Source organism: Perognathus longimembris, chromosome 2 (genome assembly GCF_023159225.1).
Source record: "Perognathus longimembris pacificus isolate PPM17 chromosome 2, ASM2315922v1, whole genome shotgun sequence".
Taxonomy (NCBI): Eukaryota; Metazoa; Chordata; class Mammalia; order Rodentia; family Heteromyidae; genus Perognathus; species Perognathus longimembris.
Genome location: NC_063162.1, coordinates 101,312,354 through 101,333,036, shown reverse-complemented (window position 1 = coordinate 101,333,036; position 20,683 = coordinate 101,312,354). Strand labels below are relative to the sequence as shown.

The following is a 20,683-nucleotide window of genomic DNA, read 5'->3' as shown; positions in this document are numbered from 1 at the left end:
TATTATATAAACACAGAGGTTGATTTGGGTTGGGGACAGACAAAAAATCATGAAGAGCTCAGTTAGAAACATGAAGGTCAAGGTGTTTGTTAGCAATTCTGCATGGGTTATCCAGGTAGGTGGGTTATCCAGGTAGGTACTGCATGTTGAAATCTATACTTGCTGAGGCCTTTTGGCTAGATTTGGTAGTCACTGTTTTACAATGGGAAAGGAAGCTAAAAGATTCAAAGAGTTCCCAGAAAAAACTATACAGATCCAGGCTGAAAGTCATTTAAAGGTCATCTAGAAGAAGAAAAGTTATTGAAGAATTAAGAGTGGTAAAAAACATTTATTGAGTCATTTTATATGCTGAGCACATATGCTGAGGTCCTTCACATATAGTAATTTTACTCAGAAATAAATTAGCCCTCAAATAATTCTTAAAAATCTGATTTATGGATGCAGAATATAAAATAATTTATAGATAGGGAAACTGAAGTGAAGTTAAGGAGACTGCCCAAAGCTACAGGTGACCAATTGAAAAAGCTGAGATTACCTCAACCTGCCTGACTCCTCTGAGCTGTAGTTATACTAAGCCATGGACAGAGAAGTTGAAAGGGACTTTAGAATGTGACAGGAATAAACAGACAAGGTTTCAAAAAGGGGAGGTTTTCAATTTATATGAATAACTCATATCTTACAAATAACTGTGGGAAAAAATTGCCACAAATAAACATCTATCATGGGGCTTTGGAGATAGGAAAATACAGTTTTAAAGAGGTATGAAAACTTATGGCAACAACCAGAACAGGGCATTTTTCATGTTTTCTATTTCTGTATCATCTAACAATGCTTAGTAAGGGTGATTATTATCAATGTCGGGCAAGGCTGAGTAGTTAAAACCCACATGAGAGCCAGGTGCTGGTGGCTCATGCCTATAATCCTAGCTACTCAGAAGCTGAGACCTGAGGATTGCTATTTGAAGCCAGCCCTTGGAAATAAAAGCCCATGAGACTTTTGTCTCCAATTAAGCACTAAAAAGCTGGCAATGGAGCTATGGCTCAAGTGTTAAAGCACGAGCCTTCTAGTTTTGAGCAATCAAGCTCAAGGACAGTACCCAGGTCCTGAATTCAAGCCTCAGGACCAACAAAACAAATAAACAAAAAAACAACAGGGGCTGGGAATGTGGCTCAGCGGTAGAGTGCTTGCCAAGGATGCACAAAGCCCTGAGTTTGATTCCTCAGCACCACATAAACAGAAAAAGCCGGAAGTGGAGCTGTGGCTCAAGAGGTAGAGTGCTAGACATGAGCAAAAAGAAGCCAGGGACAGTGATCCAGGAGTGGCACCCCACCCCCACACCCATCACATTTACAGTTATAAACCTTCCTAACAGAAAACTATAGTCCAGATGGGTTCACTAATGAATTCTACTAAACACAAGAAAAGCTGTTACAAATTCTACATAAATTCTTTCAGAAAATGGAAAAAAAATTGTAAACTCATTTATTAAGGTCAATATTAACTAGAAAAAGATAACACAGGGAAGGAAAATCTATACTTATAAGTAGAAATGTAAGTGTCTTCAATAAAAGTTAAATAAATAAACACAGACACGCATAAAAGGATAATATTTCATGAACAGGGTTAGCATATTTGAAGTAAATTATTGAAATACACTTTATTAACAGAATAAAAGATTAAGACCACACAATTAGTTCAAAATTAAAGAAAAAATTACTTGATAAAGCACTATTTATAACTAAAAAGTCATAGCAAATTGGAAATAAAAGGAAATCTGGTAAATCTAATAAAGGCCATTAAAAAACACACTTAATACAATTATACATAAAATATAAAACACAAAATGCTTTCTTCCAAATATAGATCTAATCAACAAGATTCTAGTCTCTCAGTTCTATTCAAAACTAGAGCTTCTAGCCAATGAAACAAGATATGGAAGAAAAAAACCATAAAGTTCAAAAGGAAAAAATTAAATGTTCTTGATTTGCATGTATGATGGCTCACACAGAACCATGGATGAGTTTTCCCACTTAGGGGAATATTAAACAAGAAGGGAAGAGAGTGTCTTGGGGAAAGTCTTCTTGTCAAGAATGGGCAAAGATAAACAATTACCACAATTAAGAAATAAGAGAAGAGAGATTATACTTCACATGTTCTTTATAAAACAGCTAAGTCTGTTAGGCATTTCAAAAAGACTTACCTAAAATAGTCTACAATACATAAATATAAGAGCCTCAACATTCTGGAATATTCCTTTATATAGAATACCAAGCCCACACAGTAAAGGAGCAATGAATCACTGCCATGGACAAACTTAACAACACAACATATATAAAAAAATGATCAGAATTACAGGGTGCAGGTTTAAATGCCTCTTCTAATCATGGTCATTAAAGTGAAATGACTTCAAATGTCTACTCAATTATGAATTTATTATATATCAGGTGCAATGATGAACCTCAGGCTTAAAAATAAAGTTTAAAGCTACCTTTTTATAGGCTCATGCCTATAATCCTAGCTACCCAAGAAGTTGAGATATGAAAACAAAGGTTTGAAGCCAGACTGGGCAAGAAAATCAATGCTTCAATTAGGTGGAGTTGTGGTAGAGCCTTGCACATGAAAACTCAGGGATAGCACCCAGCCCTGAGTTCAAGTCCTAGTACAAAAATAAATGAAAAATTTTAAAAGCTTTAATTTTGGATAAAATTTCAAATGTATAAAGAAAAGATTATTATATATTTACATTTTTAGTTCTGCTTTCACTCTTCTTTTTTCTTTAAAGTAGTCTTGGCTATCTGAGTAGGCTGCCCTGCCAAGCCCAGAATAAATTAGAGTTGTTTATTGTTCAAAGAGGGTGGGTTGAGAAATTAGAATGAGGAAAGTGAGTTCAAGGCCAACCTTGTCAACATATCAAGTTGCTTCAAAAACCCAGAAACAAAACATCTGCAATCCTAGTACTTCAGAAACATAGACCAAGAAGATTGTGTTTTAAAGTTAGCCAAAGGAAACCATTATAGAGAACTAACAAGTTGAGCATGGTGGCTTACAACTCATGATCCCAAGTAGGTGGAAAGCTATAGTAGGAGAATCGTGATCTATGACTGACTCACAGCAAAAATGCAAGATCCTACCTGGAAATTAACTAAAGCAAAAAAAAAAAAAAAAAAAAAAAAAGCCCGAGGGCATGGCTTAAGTGGTAGATGGTGCCTGCACAGAAAGTGTGAGGCCATGAGTTTAAATATAGTACAGAGATAAATTTTCTATATATGCATTATATGTATGTGTATATACTTAGAAACGCTTATCAATAATATATGGGATGGTAAAGTAAAATATCTTATTTTGGGAAACAACAGACATGATAAAGATGATAGAAAGAAATGTGAAAACTATACAAAAGAAGACTATCTGTTCCCTGCCTGAAACCAAGGATTAAAATAACCTTTAGGGGACTGGGAATGTGGCCTAGTGGTAGAGTGCTTGCCTAGTATTCATGAAGCCCTGGGTTCAATTCCTCAGCACCGCACATATACAGAAAAAGCTGGAAATGGCACTGGACTCAAGTGGTAGAGTGCTAGTGTTCAGGCCCTGAGTTCAAGCCCCAGGACTGGCAAAAAAAAAAAAAAAAAAGGCTCAAATAGTTGCTTATGCATGTATATGGAAAGTAGCAAGTGCTAAGTAGTGGAATCTACTACTATTTAAAGAATGAATTATTTGATTTTTAAGTTACCTGCTGTGAAGTAGATATGGCTTCGGATCTCAAATCAACATTATCATTGTTTTTTTAATTAATTAATTTATTGTCAAAGTGATTACAGAGGGGTTATAGTTTCATACATAAGGTAGTGAGTACATTTCCTATCAAATTTGTTACCTCCTCCCTCATTTTTCTCCCACCTCTCCTCCATTGTGTTTTTTTTTTATTAAACTTCTTACGCATTAGAGAAGAACATATTTTGCTAGTATATTTTTAAAATGAGTGTATACTCTGATTTTATGCCCTACAAATATACCTTCAAGTAGGGTTTTCTCAGCTTTGGCATTATGGCATTTTGAGCTAGAGAACTGCTTCAGGAGTCTTGCATTGCACAATGTTGAGCAGCTTCTGTGACCTCCACTAAGTAGACATTACTACATTCCACCACTAAGTCTGACAACCCAAAATGTTTCCATATATGATCAAAGGTGCCCTAGGGGACAAAGTACCCTGGTGCAAAACTGCTACTTCACTTGGATAATACTAGGCTATGAGTCCCCAACAGACAGTCAACACTGGTAAAATGGTTGCTTCTCTGAATGCAATAATCACAAGCAGAATCCGCAGATACAAAAAGGCTAGAATATGCAAACACATATGTATTCTCTTTAATTATCAACATGCTACTTTTGATGTAATAAAGGATTTTGAGTTATTTTCAAAATTTAACATCTCCTACTCAGCCAAACAATTCTAGAGCCACTGAATGTATAAAATCAAAATTTAATTTAATTCATTTACCTTTAGAGTTGAAATGATAGTTTCTTCAGCCACTGGTGGGAATGAGCTCTGACTTGAAACCACCTAGAACCAAATTTGACCCAGTTACAGTGTTGCTTAAGTCATTTTTTGTAAATACTAATTTTGAGCATAACATTACAAAGCTGTTTCCATAGCTACGTTGAAGTATTATTAATTTACTATTATTTCAAATGTGGTTCAAAAACTTATTAGATGAAGGTGTTCGTGTACAATATAAAAACATAGGGCTGGGGATATGGCCTAGTGGCAAGAGCGCTTGCCTCGTATACATGAGGCCCCGGGTTCAATTCCCCAGCACCACATATACAGAAAATGGCCAGAAGTGGCGCGGTGGCTCAAGCGGCAGAGGGCTAGCCTTGAGCAAAAAGAAGCCAGGGACTGTGCTCAGACCCTGAGTCCAAGCCCCAGGACTGGCCAAAAAAAACCATATTGCAAATAATTTAAACATTAAGAATGCTAGAAGCTAAGGTTCATTAGTTCTAATTATAAAGTTTTTACTTGAAAAGGCCATAATAAAGCCATAATTAGTTATTTCCTTTAAAATATTCACTTTTCTTTAGGCTAACCCTTATTTTAACAAGTCTTTAAAATACAAATGTCAGATATTTCCATTTTTACAAATCAATACAAAAGTCAATAAAGATATTTAGACCAAGCTAAATAAAACAATCTAATTGCTTGTGATGCTTTAGAGTAATGATTAAAGGAAAAATCCATCAGACTTCATCTCAATGGAAGAAGCTGCATATGCAGGGTGATTGGGTGCTTATCATTCCAGCCACAGTGGGTGATAAAAATTAGGATGGTAGTGCTGCAGACACACATCCAAGAAGAAAAAGAGACCTCGAATTCAAAAATAACTAATGCAAAAAAGTCCTGGAGGTATGGCTCAGCAGTATAGTACCTGCCCGGTTAGCATGAAGTCCTGAGTTCAAACCTCAGTACAAAAAGAAAAAGGAAGAAACAAAAAGGAAACAGCATTTAGAATTATTCCAAAATACAACTTCATATATTCATCTCATACTGGATTAAAAGAAATAATTACCTTATATGACTATGTGCATAGCATTTATATTGTATGTTATTATATATAATCTAGGCATGATTTAACATAAATGGAAGGATATGCATCTCTATATACATACAGATATAAGTACATGTATGTATACACATACCTACACACATGTATACATTATATGCAAATATATGCCAATTTATATAAGTGACTTGAATATTTGGGTTTTGGTATCCATGGAGGGCAGGGTGAGTTTCTTGGAACCAATTCCTTCATTAATAATGACATGACTGCATACAGCCAAATAAGTGAAGGTTTAGCCATTTCTAAGAAATACTTCAGTAGCAAAACAGCAAAAGTTATAAAACACGAGACTCACTGTGAAATAATTTATTTAATAAACCTGGCTAACTTGAAGGTCTCCATTTCATGTACTTGTAAACCAAATATATAGACAAAAAGCTCACAAATAGTAAAAGCCAGGGTGAAAGGTTGCCTAAGAGTTCACTTACCAGCTTATTTTAAAATCATGACGTTTTCATTGTGTTGTTTTCCAATAAACTAAACAATAGCTTGTAAACTATCTAAATTTCAGGTAAGAAGTACCTAAACATGAAATTGTCAGAACGACCTAATTGAAATAAGAATAAAGGTTACCTTTGTCACTGATTGGTGGAACTTATACAGTGAGTTCACTACTGCCACATTTCTTTTCTGTCCTTCAGTAAGAGGACCAATCACCTGACTTGCATCTCCTTGTGTAGACAGCTATAAGAATACAAAAATATATTACCAAAATAGTAGCATTTCTACTTTTTCTTTAACAAGACAGTTCATGCTCTACTCTCTCTCCTCCCAACAAGTCTCTAACAGAGATAATACAAGCTCAATTAGTTTGCACTGAAAGGAAACCTCTTTTAATACTTCATAGTTGACAGGCTTCTGGGAAGATATGAATCAATACCTAGTGTACATGTATGTATTTTGATACATTAACATAGTAATCCTAAGGAATACTTTTTGGCAAAGGCCAATAAGTTTCTTCCTTCAAGAACTCAAATATAAGAAAACAGAGGAGAAAAATAAAGCTATGTTATATATACATGCATGCATACGTATGCACTCCAAAGAAACTGGCAGTGGAAAGAAAATATTTTTTTTGTAGTTCTTGTTTTCTTTTTAAAAAGGAAGTTGTTCGAGATTATACTATGTGCATATGAACAATATTAGCATCATATTTTTGACCACTAATTTATGCATGGGTCTTAAAAGAAAAGGGCATGGAATGTTTTATTCATTGAATCTATATTACACTTCAGGCTTAAGATAAAACTCACATATCAACCATTTCAATGTTGATCCCATTTTAATTCAATCCTCTATAACGTTATTTAAAAGTAAATTGAACTTGACAAGCCATGATGTACCTCACTTCCCCAAATGTGGACACAATTTCAAAAACATGAAAAACTGTCTTTTTTAGGAGTTGAAATCAAGAGCATTTTCCTTTTATAACAGTAATCCAAATGAAAGAAAAAATACTGTTAGATATGGTGAGTTATGCTTGTAATCCTAGCTACTGAGGAGACTAAGATAAAAAAGATCGAGAGACTCCTTTCCAACCAATAAAAAACTGGGCATGGTAGCATCCACCTGTTATCCTAGCTGTGTGGGAAGCATAAGTAGGAGAATTGAGGTCTGGACAAAAAGTGAGATCTTTTTTGAAAAATAACAAAAGCAAAAAGGGCTCAAGCCTGCTAAAGGTAAGGCTCTGAGTTCAAACCCTAGTACTTCCAGAAATGAAGCAAAAGAAAATAAACTTACTTTTTTCTTGCTACTTTCCTTTTTAAAAATACATCAATAATTTTTGTTTTTATGCACACAGACATTTTGTGTGTGTATGTGTATGTGTGTGTGTGTGTGTGTGTGTGTGTGTGTGTGTGTGTGTGTGCGCGCGCATGTGCCAATCCTGGGGTTTGAACTCAGGGCCTGGGTACTATCTCTGAGTTTTTTGCTCAAGGCTGGTACTCTACCACTTGAGCCATACAGCTCTGTTTCTGCCTTTTGTTTCCCTCCCTTCCTTCCTTCCTTCCCTCTCTCTCTCCCTCCCTCCCTCCCTCCCTCCCTCCCTCTCTCCCTTCCTTCCTAGTAGTTAACTGGAGATAAAAGTTTCCTACTTTCTTTCCTGAGCAGGCTTCAAATGTTGATCCTCAGATCTCAGCCTCCTCAGTAACTAGGATTAAAATACAGGCATAAGCCAATAGTATCTGGCTATGCAGACAATTATTAATGGATGAGTTATTGGCATATATATTGTATCTTAATAAAGCTGTGGGGGGCATGGAGGCTGGGTGCTGATGACTCATGCCTGTAATCCTTGACACTCAAGAAGCTGAGACTTAGAGGACTATAATTCAAAGCTAGCCCAGGCAACGCCAGCCAGGTGCTGGTGGCTCATACTTGTAATCTTAGCTACTCAGGAAGATGAGATCTGAGGACTGAGGTTCAAAGCCAGCTCAGGCAGAAAGTCAGTGAGACTCTTCTCTCCAATTCATCAGTAATAAGCTAGAATGAGCTCAAATGAAGAACACTAACCTTGAGCAAAGAAGCTAAGGTACAGTGCATAGGCCCAAAGTTAAAGCCATAGTACTGGCACCCATGTCTGTGTGCCACCACATATGAATGTGCCTGCATACAAGTTGTAGAGTTCATTTTCAACATAGTGTCCAAGGTAATTGGTACCTTTTATACATATTTTGTGACAGGTAATTTTCTTTTAAGTGGATGAATTTTAGGTCATGAAAATTATACTAAGTTGCTAAAAATTTCCCTTTGACCTCTGGGTCAAAGTGCTGTTAAAATTATTTACTTTCTAAATATATGGAGGCATTTTCTAGATATCTTTCATTATTTTTTCTAAACATTTTTTATTTGGGTAGAAGTCACAGATATCTGGAACATTTTCTATGCATTTGGCTGAACCTTTCTCTGCTGCAGCGTTTTCCCAGAGAAACTTTATATGACATTTTATAATTTCTTGGGATTCACAGGTAACTCATTCACTAATCTGCTAGATTAACAATTCATATCCTAAGATATTTAAAAACACTAAAGAGATTACTGAAGGGAGAAAGGACTTTTTTTCTGATTCCCATCACAGAGAATCTTTATATACCACCACTTGTCACTATTGTTTAGGTATGTTTCAGAAAACACTCAAAACTTGTATAATCTTGTACTAGTGAACTGAGTAAAATCTCACAGAATGCTGTACCTAGTATATTAAACGATGTCAAAGACAATAGTGTTTTGTGTGTGCATTTGTGCATGCGTGCACATGAGCACATTAGTTCAGGAGCTTGAACTCAGGGCCCAGGCACTGTTCCTGAGCTTATGTGCTCTACTACTTGAGGCTAGTTCAAGGCTAACACTGTAACATTTGAGCCACAGCTCCACTTCTAAATTTTTTACTTCTGAATTTTTTCTTGGTGCTTAATTGAAAATAAGTGTCACAGACTGGCTTCCTGCTTGTGTTGGCTTTGAACCTCAATTCACATGTCTGCTCAGCGCTCTCCTGAGCAGCTCAGCTATGATTACAGGTATGAGCCACCAGCACCCAGCTTGATTTTCTATTTATTTATCTGAATATGAATAATCACTACCATATAATAAATACTACATGTAGATGTAAAAATCTCTCCTAAGTAATCCTTTTAAAACTAAAAATATTAAAAACTTTGTGTCTCTAAATCATCTAAATACATACTTAAGTTTTCTCCCATTAAGGGAATGTCAAGTCCCCAAGCTACTGATGAAATCATACAAGGAATGAAGTGTTTACACAGCTTTAAGTGCCTGGAACTATTGATTTCTAAAACTACTGCAGCTACTGACCTGCACTGAAATGGAAACCTTCCATTAAATGTCATTCCTGCTACTGTTTCAAATAGTTTGCAACTTAATTGCATGTCAGTCTGCTTTTCACAGTTCATAACATTTGACATTTACACTAAGATTCTAGATGCCACTCTTCAAAACTACCAGGTCATAATTATTGCAGGAAAATACCTAATAATTCACTTTTACAAAAAGAATACTTAAATTGGGCTGTAATTTGTTAATCACAAAAGCTTATAATCCTGTAAACTATAAAGGTACCATAATAGTTTCCTTACATACTAATATTTAATTTCCTTTCAACACATAGAGAATAAAGAAAAACAATGATTCAAAATTTCCATTCTAATTGTAAGGTCTGGTGACATTCTTTTTGTTTTTTGTTTTTCCTTTTCCCCAATCCTGGGGCTTGAACTCTAGGCCTGGGCACTGAGCAGCAGCTTCTTCTTCCTTCTTCCTTCTCCTTCTCCTTCTTCCTCTTCTTCTTCTTCCTCTTCTCCCCTTCCTCTTCTCCCCTTCCCCTCTCCCCTCTCCCCTCCCCCTCCCCCTCTTCTTCTCCTCCTCTTCTCCTCCCCCTCCTCCCCCTCCCCCTCCCCCTCCCCCTCCCCCTCCTCCTCCTCCTTTTCCTCTCAAGGCTAGTACTATACCACCAGCACCACTTCCAGCTATTTCTGTGACTAACTGGCAATAAAGTCTCATGGATTTGCCTTCACTGCCTTTGAGAACTACAGTCCTCAGATCTCAGCCTCCTGAGTAGCTAGGTCACAATATCACTTTTATAAAACAAAAAGGATGATAGTTTGCACACAAGATATAAGTCAGCAATGGGACAGTGTTAAAGCTTAAAGTCTGGTCTAGATGTTAACTGCAACCCTTCTTCTCTGATATTCTATTTAAAGCAGCATTTATTGTTCCTGTTATTATTCTTTCTCTGCCTCAGTTTCTATATTGCGTACTGGTAGCAAAGTATTTCCATTTTACAACAACAGAACTGTGAAATGTGATAATACATGCAAACGCTTGATACAACTCTCAATTCACTGCAAGTCCTTAATAATGATAAATTGCGGGGCTGGGAATATGGCCTAGTGGCAAGAGTGCTTGCCTCCTACACATGAAGCTCTCAGTTCGATTCCCCAGCACCACATATATGAAAAACGGCCAGAGGGGGCGCTGTGGCTCAAGTGGCAGAGTGCTAGCCTTGAACAAGAAGAGGCCAGGGACAGTACTCAGGCCCTGAGTCCAAGGCCCAGGACTGGCCAAAAAAAATAAATAAATAAAATAAAAATAATGATAAATTGCTTCTGTAAACCTATCCTGTCCTTAAGAAGGGATTCTCTAAAGTGTTCTAGCAGAGATAGAGACATGAAGAGTTCAAGGCCAGTCTTAGCTATATAACAAGACTCGGTCTCAAATCTAAAACACAAAATGTAATGTTTAAAATAATTTCAATTTGTTACTATAAGCGTACACATATATTTTATACACAGTTATTTGTTATACACTACGGCATCCAGAACATTAAAAACCACCTTGAAAATCCCTTTTACAAGCCTTTCTCCTGATGTGAATTAAAGCTGTAATTAAGTATATTACAATGTTTCAGTAGCCAAGAAACTTAGTCTTTAGGGAAACAAATAGGATTCCAGAAACCTGCTGATTTTATATTTCAGATTATATTTTTAAGTCACTCTTTCTGAAAGCATGCTTTCTTTACATTTCTAGCTTTCTTTTATCTTACTATTTGAAAATTCTATTAATGATCTGATTTCTATCAGTTCTCAATCTGTGGATTAGAGGTTTACAACTTCCAATCATAAAAAAGAATATACTATTTAAAAATTTAGCTTTCCTCCCAAATCTCAGGTCAATATTGCCATTCATACACAGAATAGTTAATCAGACCCCTTTTCAACCCATAGTTGGGCTTGGTGGCATGTGCCAGTCATTCTAGCAAAGATGGAAAGCCATCCAGATACACAGCCAGTTGGAAAGCAAGACCTTATTTCAAAAATAACCAGCACAAACCAGGTGCTGGTGGCTCATGCCTGTAATCCTAGCTTCTCGGGAGGCTGAGATCTGAGAATTATGGTTCAAAGCCAGCCTGGACAGAAAAATCTGTGAGACTCTTATCTACAATTAACTACCATAAACCCAAAGTGGAGCTGTGGCTCAAGTGGCAAAGTACTAGCCTCAAGCACAAAAGCTCAGGGTCAGCCAGCCAGGCCTAGAGTTCAAGCCCTAGGGCCAGCATACAAAATAATAACCAACACAAAAAAGGGATGGGAGCATGGCTCAGTGATAGAGTGCCTGCCTAGCAAGTGCAAGACCCCAAGTTCAAACCTGGTTCTGATGGGGGAAAAAAAAATCACATGTCAAATTAAAATACATTAGAGCAGTAGAAAGTGTTATTTACAACCAAGAAATGAACATTAACCCCAAAATATTATTTAAGTAATTAGTCGATAACATATTTACAAAAGAAAAAACATGTGCTCATGGTTTTAATTAATGCTTGTAGTTTCCCAATACATGGAAATCAAAGTTGAAAAGTGAATTTATTTGGTGTGTGTGTGTAATTCTTTTAAAAAAATGGAAGTCAATAACTTCCCGTAAATAGTCCACAGAGCAGATTAAGTAGATCTGACTAATTTGAGAAATTAACAGACTATTAACAGCATGTATTTAATCATGTTTGTAAATATATTTGGTTTTTTCAAAACCTTTGCTGTCATTAAGTTAACTGAAGTCATAGATTTTTATTAGTGCAGGCTCTCCCCACTTCTCCCCTACCTTCACCAAAATATTTTCTAGACATATGCTGGTTCTTTCTTATAATATTTATTTTCTGGTGGGTACAACTCATGTAGACTATTTTTCCTGGCATTTTCAGTTAACCACATTAAACCCTAGTAGACATAACACTAAATTTTATTTATAGCAATAAACCATCATTTTTTACAAACAATGAATCTTAAAGTATCTATAAACAAAACTTGAGAAAAAAAATTAGTCATCTAATTGCTACAAAGAGTCTCCATGTCTCGGTATGGATAGGTTTTAAAAAAAGATGCCTCTAAATTATTTGTCAAGACAACACCAATAACTGCATGGAAAATAGCACTAGATTAGCAAACAAAATTTGGTCTTTCATTGAAACTGAAATATGCAGCCTCATAATACAGTTACTTACCACCAAGAATCATTTTAAACCAATTATTTCTCCTCAATCTGTCTACAAGCTACCCTAAAAATTATAACAGAGCCAACTAGAAAAACTCTGATATAGATAAAAACAGATTGCTTCATTTATTCTAACATTAGTTAGGGTTAATCAAAAGTTGTATAATTAGGGCGGGGGATATAGCCTAGTGGCAAGAGTGCCTGCCTCGGATACACGAGGCCCTAGGTTCGATTCCCCAGCACCACATATACAGAAAACGGCCAGAAGCGGCGCTGTGGCTCAAGTGGCAGAGTGCTAGCCTTGAGCGGGAAGAAGCCAGGGACAGTGCTCAGGCCCTGAGTCCAAGGCCCAGGACTGGCCAAAAAAAAAAAGTTGTATAATTAAGTTATTTTAAATGGAATCATTAAATTTTTTTTGGGGGGGGGAGGCTGGCCTGCGATGTTTATTCTTATACCAAACTGGGCATTTTCTTTTAAACATTTCTTTGAAGTTGTCTAGACTAGTATAAATTAATTTAAATTAATATCAATGAAAAGTATGACGTTTCAATATACTTGCTGAAATTAATTAAAACTTATAGGATACCACTTACAAGCTGCTCTGACTTTACACTGTATAACTGGATGGTCTTTGCTACGTTTTTGGAGACGGCTAATGTGAGGTTTGCATCAACAGCAGCCACGTTTAGTTCACTGAAGAAAACAAAAACAGATCTCGATTATTACAAATAATGCATCAAAAAGGAAAGAGTAACATATAAGCCTAAAGCTCCATAAACAATGGAATGATTCTTTTTATAGATTTCACTGTCTGTTGCTAAGAACTGGTTATATTGTTTGCTTTTTCTCCTTAAGTTCAGCATTAGAAAATGCACTTCAATGGCTTTGTTAATGACCAGTTTCCCATTAATAAAAGCATGTCATGTGTGGATCCAGTCTGTGATAGAGTAAATTGTGTACAGATTTTTAAAGCAGCACTCTTGCTAATACTGATAAGGGCAATTAGATGTATTGCATATCACAGACATCTGCAAGGAAATGACAGCTCTTGAATGGAAATGACGAGCTTGGAGGACATAGGCTAAAAATATAAATTACACATGCTACATAAAGATACTCAGTTTCTATTTAAATTATGCCAATTCATGCTATTTTATATAGAGTCACTTTTTAAATATATCAAAAGCACATGAGCTATAATTTGCAATTTAAAAAATTTGGATTCTGAAAGTATGTGTTGTACTTATTTTTTAACAGTGAATTAATTATGACATTAGATTGAGAGAAGAAAAAAATTTAAAAAAAACCCAAAAAAACTACAAACAAATTTTATTAAAGACCAAAGGGCTGGTACCAGGAGTAGGAAACTGGATAAAATCCCATTTGCAGGTAGATAACAATTATCTCTGAAGTATCTTTCTTGAGATCATTTTTAAAGAAACAGAAGGCATTTCAAACAATATCAATGCATGTAATAAAAATGTCCAGTCATACAGGTCCTGAGAAAATTTTAATTTTTAAATTCCATTAATCATAGGTATAAGTATAATCCCTCAAACTCCATATTTGATTATAGCACTGACTAGCTTCATAAAAGAATGGAATAGATGTCTCTTCAGTGTCTATATAAACAAATATAGGACAGGTTCATCACTAGTACACTAAAAATGCAACAGACACACTGGAATAAAAACTCTAGAATCAAAACATTTTATCAAGTCTGCATAGTTGTGGAGAGTTTCAGGACCAAGATTCTGGTCACTCAAAGCCCCTTGATAGCCATGTTCTCTGATGAAGATTCACTTACATGTATTACACCTGTCTGTGTCTTTTTAACCTTGCTCTTCCATGATTCAGAACACTACCTTCAAATCTGTAGTCTAAAAGAATTCAGAGAGCCTGCACCTCAGTCCTACAGTGCCAACTCACTATTTTTACTCTTCAAAATATCTATCCAAAATGTACATACTTACTGCCGTGACAACTTGTTGACTATGACAGTAACCGAGATACTCTGAACTGCAAATTAAATCTGGATAACTTTTAGCTGTGTATCTAAGGCACTGGATAATTACCTTGTCTGCAAGCATTCAGGTAGCACCTCTGCTAGGATACTTTCCCTTTTTAGTTTTAAAAGCTGTCACATTCACTTAGAAGGCTTAAAATAGCAAGCACAGGGAAGCTAATCAGGATTATAATTCTGTTTCTGCTATGAAGTGCTTTCTGGGCCTAAGATAAAAGAAAACTCACCTCTGTTTTAGTTTCTTAGTCTATAAATTATTTCTATTCTTACTTTTCTACTTAATATTAGGAATGTAATATAGAGTGAATAGGTAGGTCTACTCTGAATATTTGGTGAGAAATAGAACAATTAGGACTATGTTTAGACTATATGTAAATGGTTTCATTAATTGGAATCTCAAATGTTATGTGTGCAATCATTCACTGTAAAACTCTTGGCTTAATTGCAGGCCTAATTACTTGATTAATCTAAGGTAAATTTAAAAGGTATTGTTATTGTACATCCCTAACAAATGTGGCAAGCATCTCATGGTATGCCATTATACAAAAAGTACATACCTTGCTATGGTTTTAATGATGCCATCCAGTTCATCAGAGGAAGGAGGATTACGCCCACCAGGGGGTAAAACCAAATTGATGGGATCAAAGAGTCGAGATAAGGATTTTGACAAGTAAGCAGCCTCGTAAGGTTTCAGTGACTCTTTCAAAGCCTTTTCTGGACTATGGGAATAAAATGTTTGAATAAAGATTTTTAAAAACACACAGAAATAGAAATACCTTTAAAATACTTATATCTAATAGAAATATAACTACATTAAAGGTAAAGAAAAATTGTTTCAAAGAGTATAAATGATTTACAAATACATTTCATAAGGGAACATTTATTAAGAATCAAGCTTTTAAATTTGTGCCTAAGTCCTAGCTATAAATGTAATACAATATACACCAGTATCTACTATATTGTCTGTCACTTCAAACTAAAAGAATACTGTAAGAGTCTATTCATTCTAATGGAGGCTCTGCTTTCAATTAGCAAATCCTATTTATAGAGTACCAAAGCAAACCAAGAGAGACAAATCTGCAGAGACCTGTTCCATTAGCTCAACCCTTTTCACCCACAGCTGCCATCTTCCACAAAGCTCACTGACTGAGAGGGAAGGGTACAGATCTAGGCTGTTATGCTTTCCCCTCCTTGTGATATTAACAAGAATGAGTATAAAATAAAAGGTATTTGTGAAACTCCTACGTTCACATAAATGGTCTCAACTGGAGTGCTAAGCTAATTTGTTTTATAATATTCTACTAAATAAAACTTAACCCTTGAAACACTTCTTTCCTCTTACTCTCCCCATATTTTCATTCTGTATAGTTCCTTATTTAGCAGTCAAATGCCTAGATCTGAAAGTCTTCCTTGACAATTAATATGAAATGTCTAGAGCCATTTATTCCCATCTGTTTCCTTATTTCTGTTTTTAATTCTGTGTCTTTTCACTTTTCCTGTCTATAATCTGTCAAGTAGGCCTTCTACTAATTTTTTTTCTAAAAAACAAATTCCCTTTGATCTTATATGTTAACCTTGACAACCTGATCTGGCCTGTTTCCCACCCTTCTCTCTCCTCATTCCACCCCCATCTTCTGGTCAACTGACAAGCCTAGAGGTCAGAATGCTCTTGGCTTCTATATCCTAATTCCACAGTTATCTCAATACTTTCTCATTCAATAAGTGTTTCATTCAACACATGTTTACCAAGAATACTATGCACCAGGCACTTGATAAGCACTGGGAAGATAGACTTTAGAGTGTTATATTTAAGAGTGTTTAAGAATGAAAAGGGTAAAAGGGTAAGTAAAGAGTGAAAAGGTAAGCAAAAATCATGATAATTCCTATAATAGATGAAGATGCAAATACCATATGGGAGCAAAGAGAAACTAGTATATAATTCAGCCTGTGGCAGTCTCTATACAAGTCCATCCCACATCTTTATATATCATTTCTATGTCAGTTTCTGTCATCTACTGACTTTAAGAAGCCTTTTCCTACTTGTGCAGAATTTTGGCCCTGAATGTATTACTAACACTTCTTGTTCTCTAATTTGCTACATGGATCCTTAGTGACTACAATATCAAAACACAACTTTCCCAAATCCTGTCCTGTGTTGGAAGTCTACATTTATAATTATCTTTAGTTTTGCTACAGAATTTCCAAAATTGAGCCAAATTTCAAAGTGTTCCACTTCAAAAATTCCTGTTTACAGATAACTTTTCATATAGCCTCATCTCTATTGCCTTTCTTCCTACAGTATTGTAAGATCTCTACATTCTACCAAGTATTTCCTAAATGATGGAAATTGAGCAGTAAACTCAGTTTCTAAAAGTTCCATAGCCTTGTAAAATTTACATGCTAACAAAAGAGATATACATAAAACAAATAAGTTTAATAGGTTCAATATGGAATATGATGGTAATAAGTGTTATAAGAAAAAAACAACACAGAAAACTGGGTTTTCCACGCAATTTTAGACAGTATGTGGGGATGGGGGGATGTCTTAATGAGAAGACCTAAAGCCAAAGAGTTAACAAGTTACACAAAATTTCAGGGAAATAATTTTTCTCTGAGGAGAGAACAAGTGTAAAGGCCCTGAGAAAAGCCTATATGTGGCTGTGCTTGCCAGTCAGAGGAGCACAGCAAGTAAGCAATAGGAAAGAAGTACAATATGTACAAAGGGAAAAAGTACTCTGTACATCCATGACACTCTTTGGCTTTATTATGATTAGAGTTACTTAACAATTTCCTCTCAGCATCCTCTGTAAGACCTGTAGGTCTTTTGTTCTTTATCCATGGCCATGCATTTCAAAGAGTTCTAAATATCCTGGTTGTCTGAATTTACCTTCTTTTCAAAGCTTGAAGATGGTCTCTACCAGCATCACGGTATCTACTCCTTATCCTTAAGATGCCCAGGTACTACAGCGTAAACTAATTCTAATTAACATTTATAGACCGGAAGCTTGATCTGAAATTATACTTTTGTAGTGGTTTACTTATTTGTTGAAAACCACTGACCTCCATTTTCTTCAACTTGACACTTATTTTCTCTTTCATTTTCTTGTAATTTTCTCTAGTCTTTGTGACTTTTCTATTATTTTGATTAAAGAATAGCAGCTCTATTACTTTTTGAATCAAAACTTTTAAAGATTCCTATGAAATGGTGCTCACTTGCCATCCCAAGCAAAGAGGGAAGCACAGTGACTTGGTACAGTGGTGTGTAGGTCATACCAGAGACAAAGGGAAGCAAAGGAGACTGCAGTCAAGGCATAAACAGAGACCCTATTTTGAAAATAACCAATGCAAAAGGGACTGGTAGAGGAGTAATATAACTAGTAGAGGAAGTGGTGCTATGGCTCAGGTGGTAGAGTGCTAGCCTTGAGCAAAAAAAAAGCTAGGGACAATGCTCAGGCCCTGAGTTCAAGCCCCAGGACTGCCAAAAAAAAAGTAGAGTATCTGCTTAGCAAACATTAGGCCCTTAGTTCAAACCCTAGTACTACTAAAGAAAGAAAGAAAGAAAGAAAGAAAGAAAAAAGAAAGAAAGAAAGAAAGAAAAGGAAGGAAGGAAGGAAGGAAGGAAGGAAGAAAGAAAGAAAGAAAGAAAGAAAGAAAGAAAGAAAGAAAGAAAGAAAGAAAGAAAGAAAGAAAGAAAGAGAAAGAAAGAAACAAACCCTATGTCCTTTGACATACATACTCCACGCCCGGCCATCAGCAAGCACTCATTTATACTCATTTCTGTAGATTTCATTACTACAGATTTTCACAGAGTGTGTGTATGTGTGTTGGGGGGGGGGGGAGCATATGGGTCTTATGATTGGCTTTTTTACACTTAGCACATTTTCAAAGTTCATACATGTTGTTGATAATACACTAAAGCATGAATTGGTACTTTATTCCCTTTTATAGAGAAACAATATTCCATTTATGGATACAGCACACACATTTTATGGTTGTGTTCACTGAAATCTTGTTTCCAGCAATTCACTCACACTCTAACTGGTTTATTGGGATGAATGGCCAAGTCTAGGTGAATTGGGTCTTAGCCAGGGCTATTCCTAAAAATTCCAGTTCTAATGCTGAGTATATTCTCATGGACTTATTGGCTATTTGTCTATGCTGTCTGGAATATGTTTCTCCTGATGGTTTGTCTATTTTTATTTGAATAATTTGTCTTTTAATTGTTATATTTCAGAAACAAGTTCATTGACATATGTGCATATATTGATAATGCCCTCTGATGGACAAAAGTTGTTTTTTAACCTTTACTTTTTGGTGGCACTAGGGCTCAACTTCAGGATCTTATACTTATTAGCCAGTTCTCTCCACTTTAGCAAGCTTCAGCCTCTGGTTTTTAATTTTAATGATGTCTAACATATACATTTTGTCTTTTGTTTACATAAGCTTTTGGTGTCTTAGCTAAGACTCTATGTCAAATCCTAAGGCATAAAGATGTGCCTGTATATTGCCCTCAACTAATTTCATGTTATTATTCATTATTATTATGTATCTTATTTATTATTTATTTACTGTATATTTATTATTACAATGACTTCTGAAAATCTATTTTGAGTTAATTTTTGCACATGGTGTCAGGTAGAGGTCCAACTTCATTTTCAGATGCAGTTGTTGGTTGTCCAAGCATTCATCAAAAACATTACTTTCTCCAAGTGCTAGTGGCTCATACCAATTATCGTAGCTACTCAAGAGGTTGAAATCTGAAGATTAAATTTGGAAGCCAGCCCCAATAACCAAGTCCATGAGACTTTCATCTCCAATTAACTACCACAAATTGAGAAATAGGGCTGTGGTTCAAGTGGTAGAGCATTTGCCTTGAGCAAAAAAGTTCGTGCACGGCTTGCTCCAGGTCCTAAGTTCAAGACCAGGACTGGAGTGCACACACGCACAGAGAACTATATTGAGTGGTATTTATACTGTTTCTGAAAAAACAGCTTAACACCATTTCTTTTAGCATTCTCAATCCTACTTATATCTTTGTGCCAGTAACAAATTGTTAAAGTGTTTGAATACAAAATATACCTAAAAAGTTCATGGACTAGGACTTAATTCTAGCCAATTGCTCCTTTAGCAATGGATTCTTTGATGGATTCATACTATGACGGCTTTTTTGGGAAGCAGTGGAAGGTTGGAGGTGAGACTTAGCTAGAGGAATAGGTCACTGGGGCTTTCCTTCAAAAGAATCCTCTTCTCTTCTCTGTTCCCTAGCTGCCTGAACTGAACAGCTTTCCTCCACCCTGTCCTGCCTCCATATTCCTGCCTTGTTAGAAGCCTAGACAAATGGAGCCCAGCCAACCATGAAATAAAACCTCAGCAATCACAAGCCAAAATAAAACTATCCGCTTTTAAATTGCTTCTCTCAGGTATTTGTCATCGCAACAAAAAAACCTTTTAATAACACAAAGCATCTTATAATTGCTTTGAAGTATGCATTAAAACTGGGAAGTGTGAAACTGCTTTATTAAGGTTTATGTTATTTTGTTTTACTATTCTAGGGTATTAGAAATTTCATATGAATTTGAGAGTTACTTGTTAATTTATACAAAAAAGTTAGAGATTCGGACAGAGATTTACCTCCTTTATAAATAACTTGGAGAATTACTGACATTTTTACAAATTTAAGATTTGTAATTCATGAGTGTGAGCTGTTTTTCTTTTGCTTTTTCTTTTTTGCTGCTTTAACTTCTATCAAGAAAAAAATCTCAGGGTATACTTTGGTACATATTTTGTTAAATTTATTCCTAAGTATTTTATCTTTATGGTATTATTGATATAGATATCGCTAAGATATTATAAATCCAACAATAAATTGTTGTAATTATTTCTTTACCATCTGCCATTACTTCTGTAGCACATCACAAATTTGCTACACCCACTCATCTCCTTTGTGCTGTTGTTGGCAAATATATTAGACATATATTACATTCCTAAATGTTACTTAGGCTCAACAATGAATTCTGAGTATGTTTTATACAATTGTTTTAAAGTC

The 20,683-nt window shown here is 35.6% G+C and overlaps 1 protein-coding gene across 1 annotated transcript in view; it reads right to left on the bottom strand.

Annotated features, from left to right (window-relative positions):
• The window catches only part of Cog5 (component of oligomeric golgi complex 5), a 204,912-nt gene that overhangs the window by 40,456 nt on the left and 143,773 nt on the right, over positions 1 to 20,683 (bottom strand). The window contains exons 13-16 of the mRNA XM_048339804.1: positions 15,195 to 15,356; positions 13,208 to 13,307; positions 6,192 to 6,302; positions 4,499 to 4,561 (exon numbers count right to left, since the gene is read on the bottom strand). Coding sequence (XP_048195761.1) covers positions 4,499 to 4,561; positions 6,192 to 6,302; positions 13,208 to 13,307; positions 15,195 to 15,356 — 436 coding nt within the window. The remainder of the gene's footprint in view (positions 1 to 4,498; positions 4,562 to 6,191; positions 6,303 to 13,207; positions 13,308 to 15,194; positions 15,357 to 20,683) is intronic.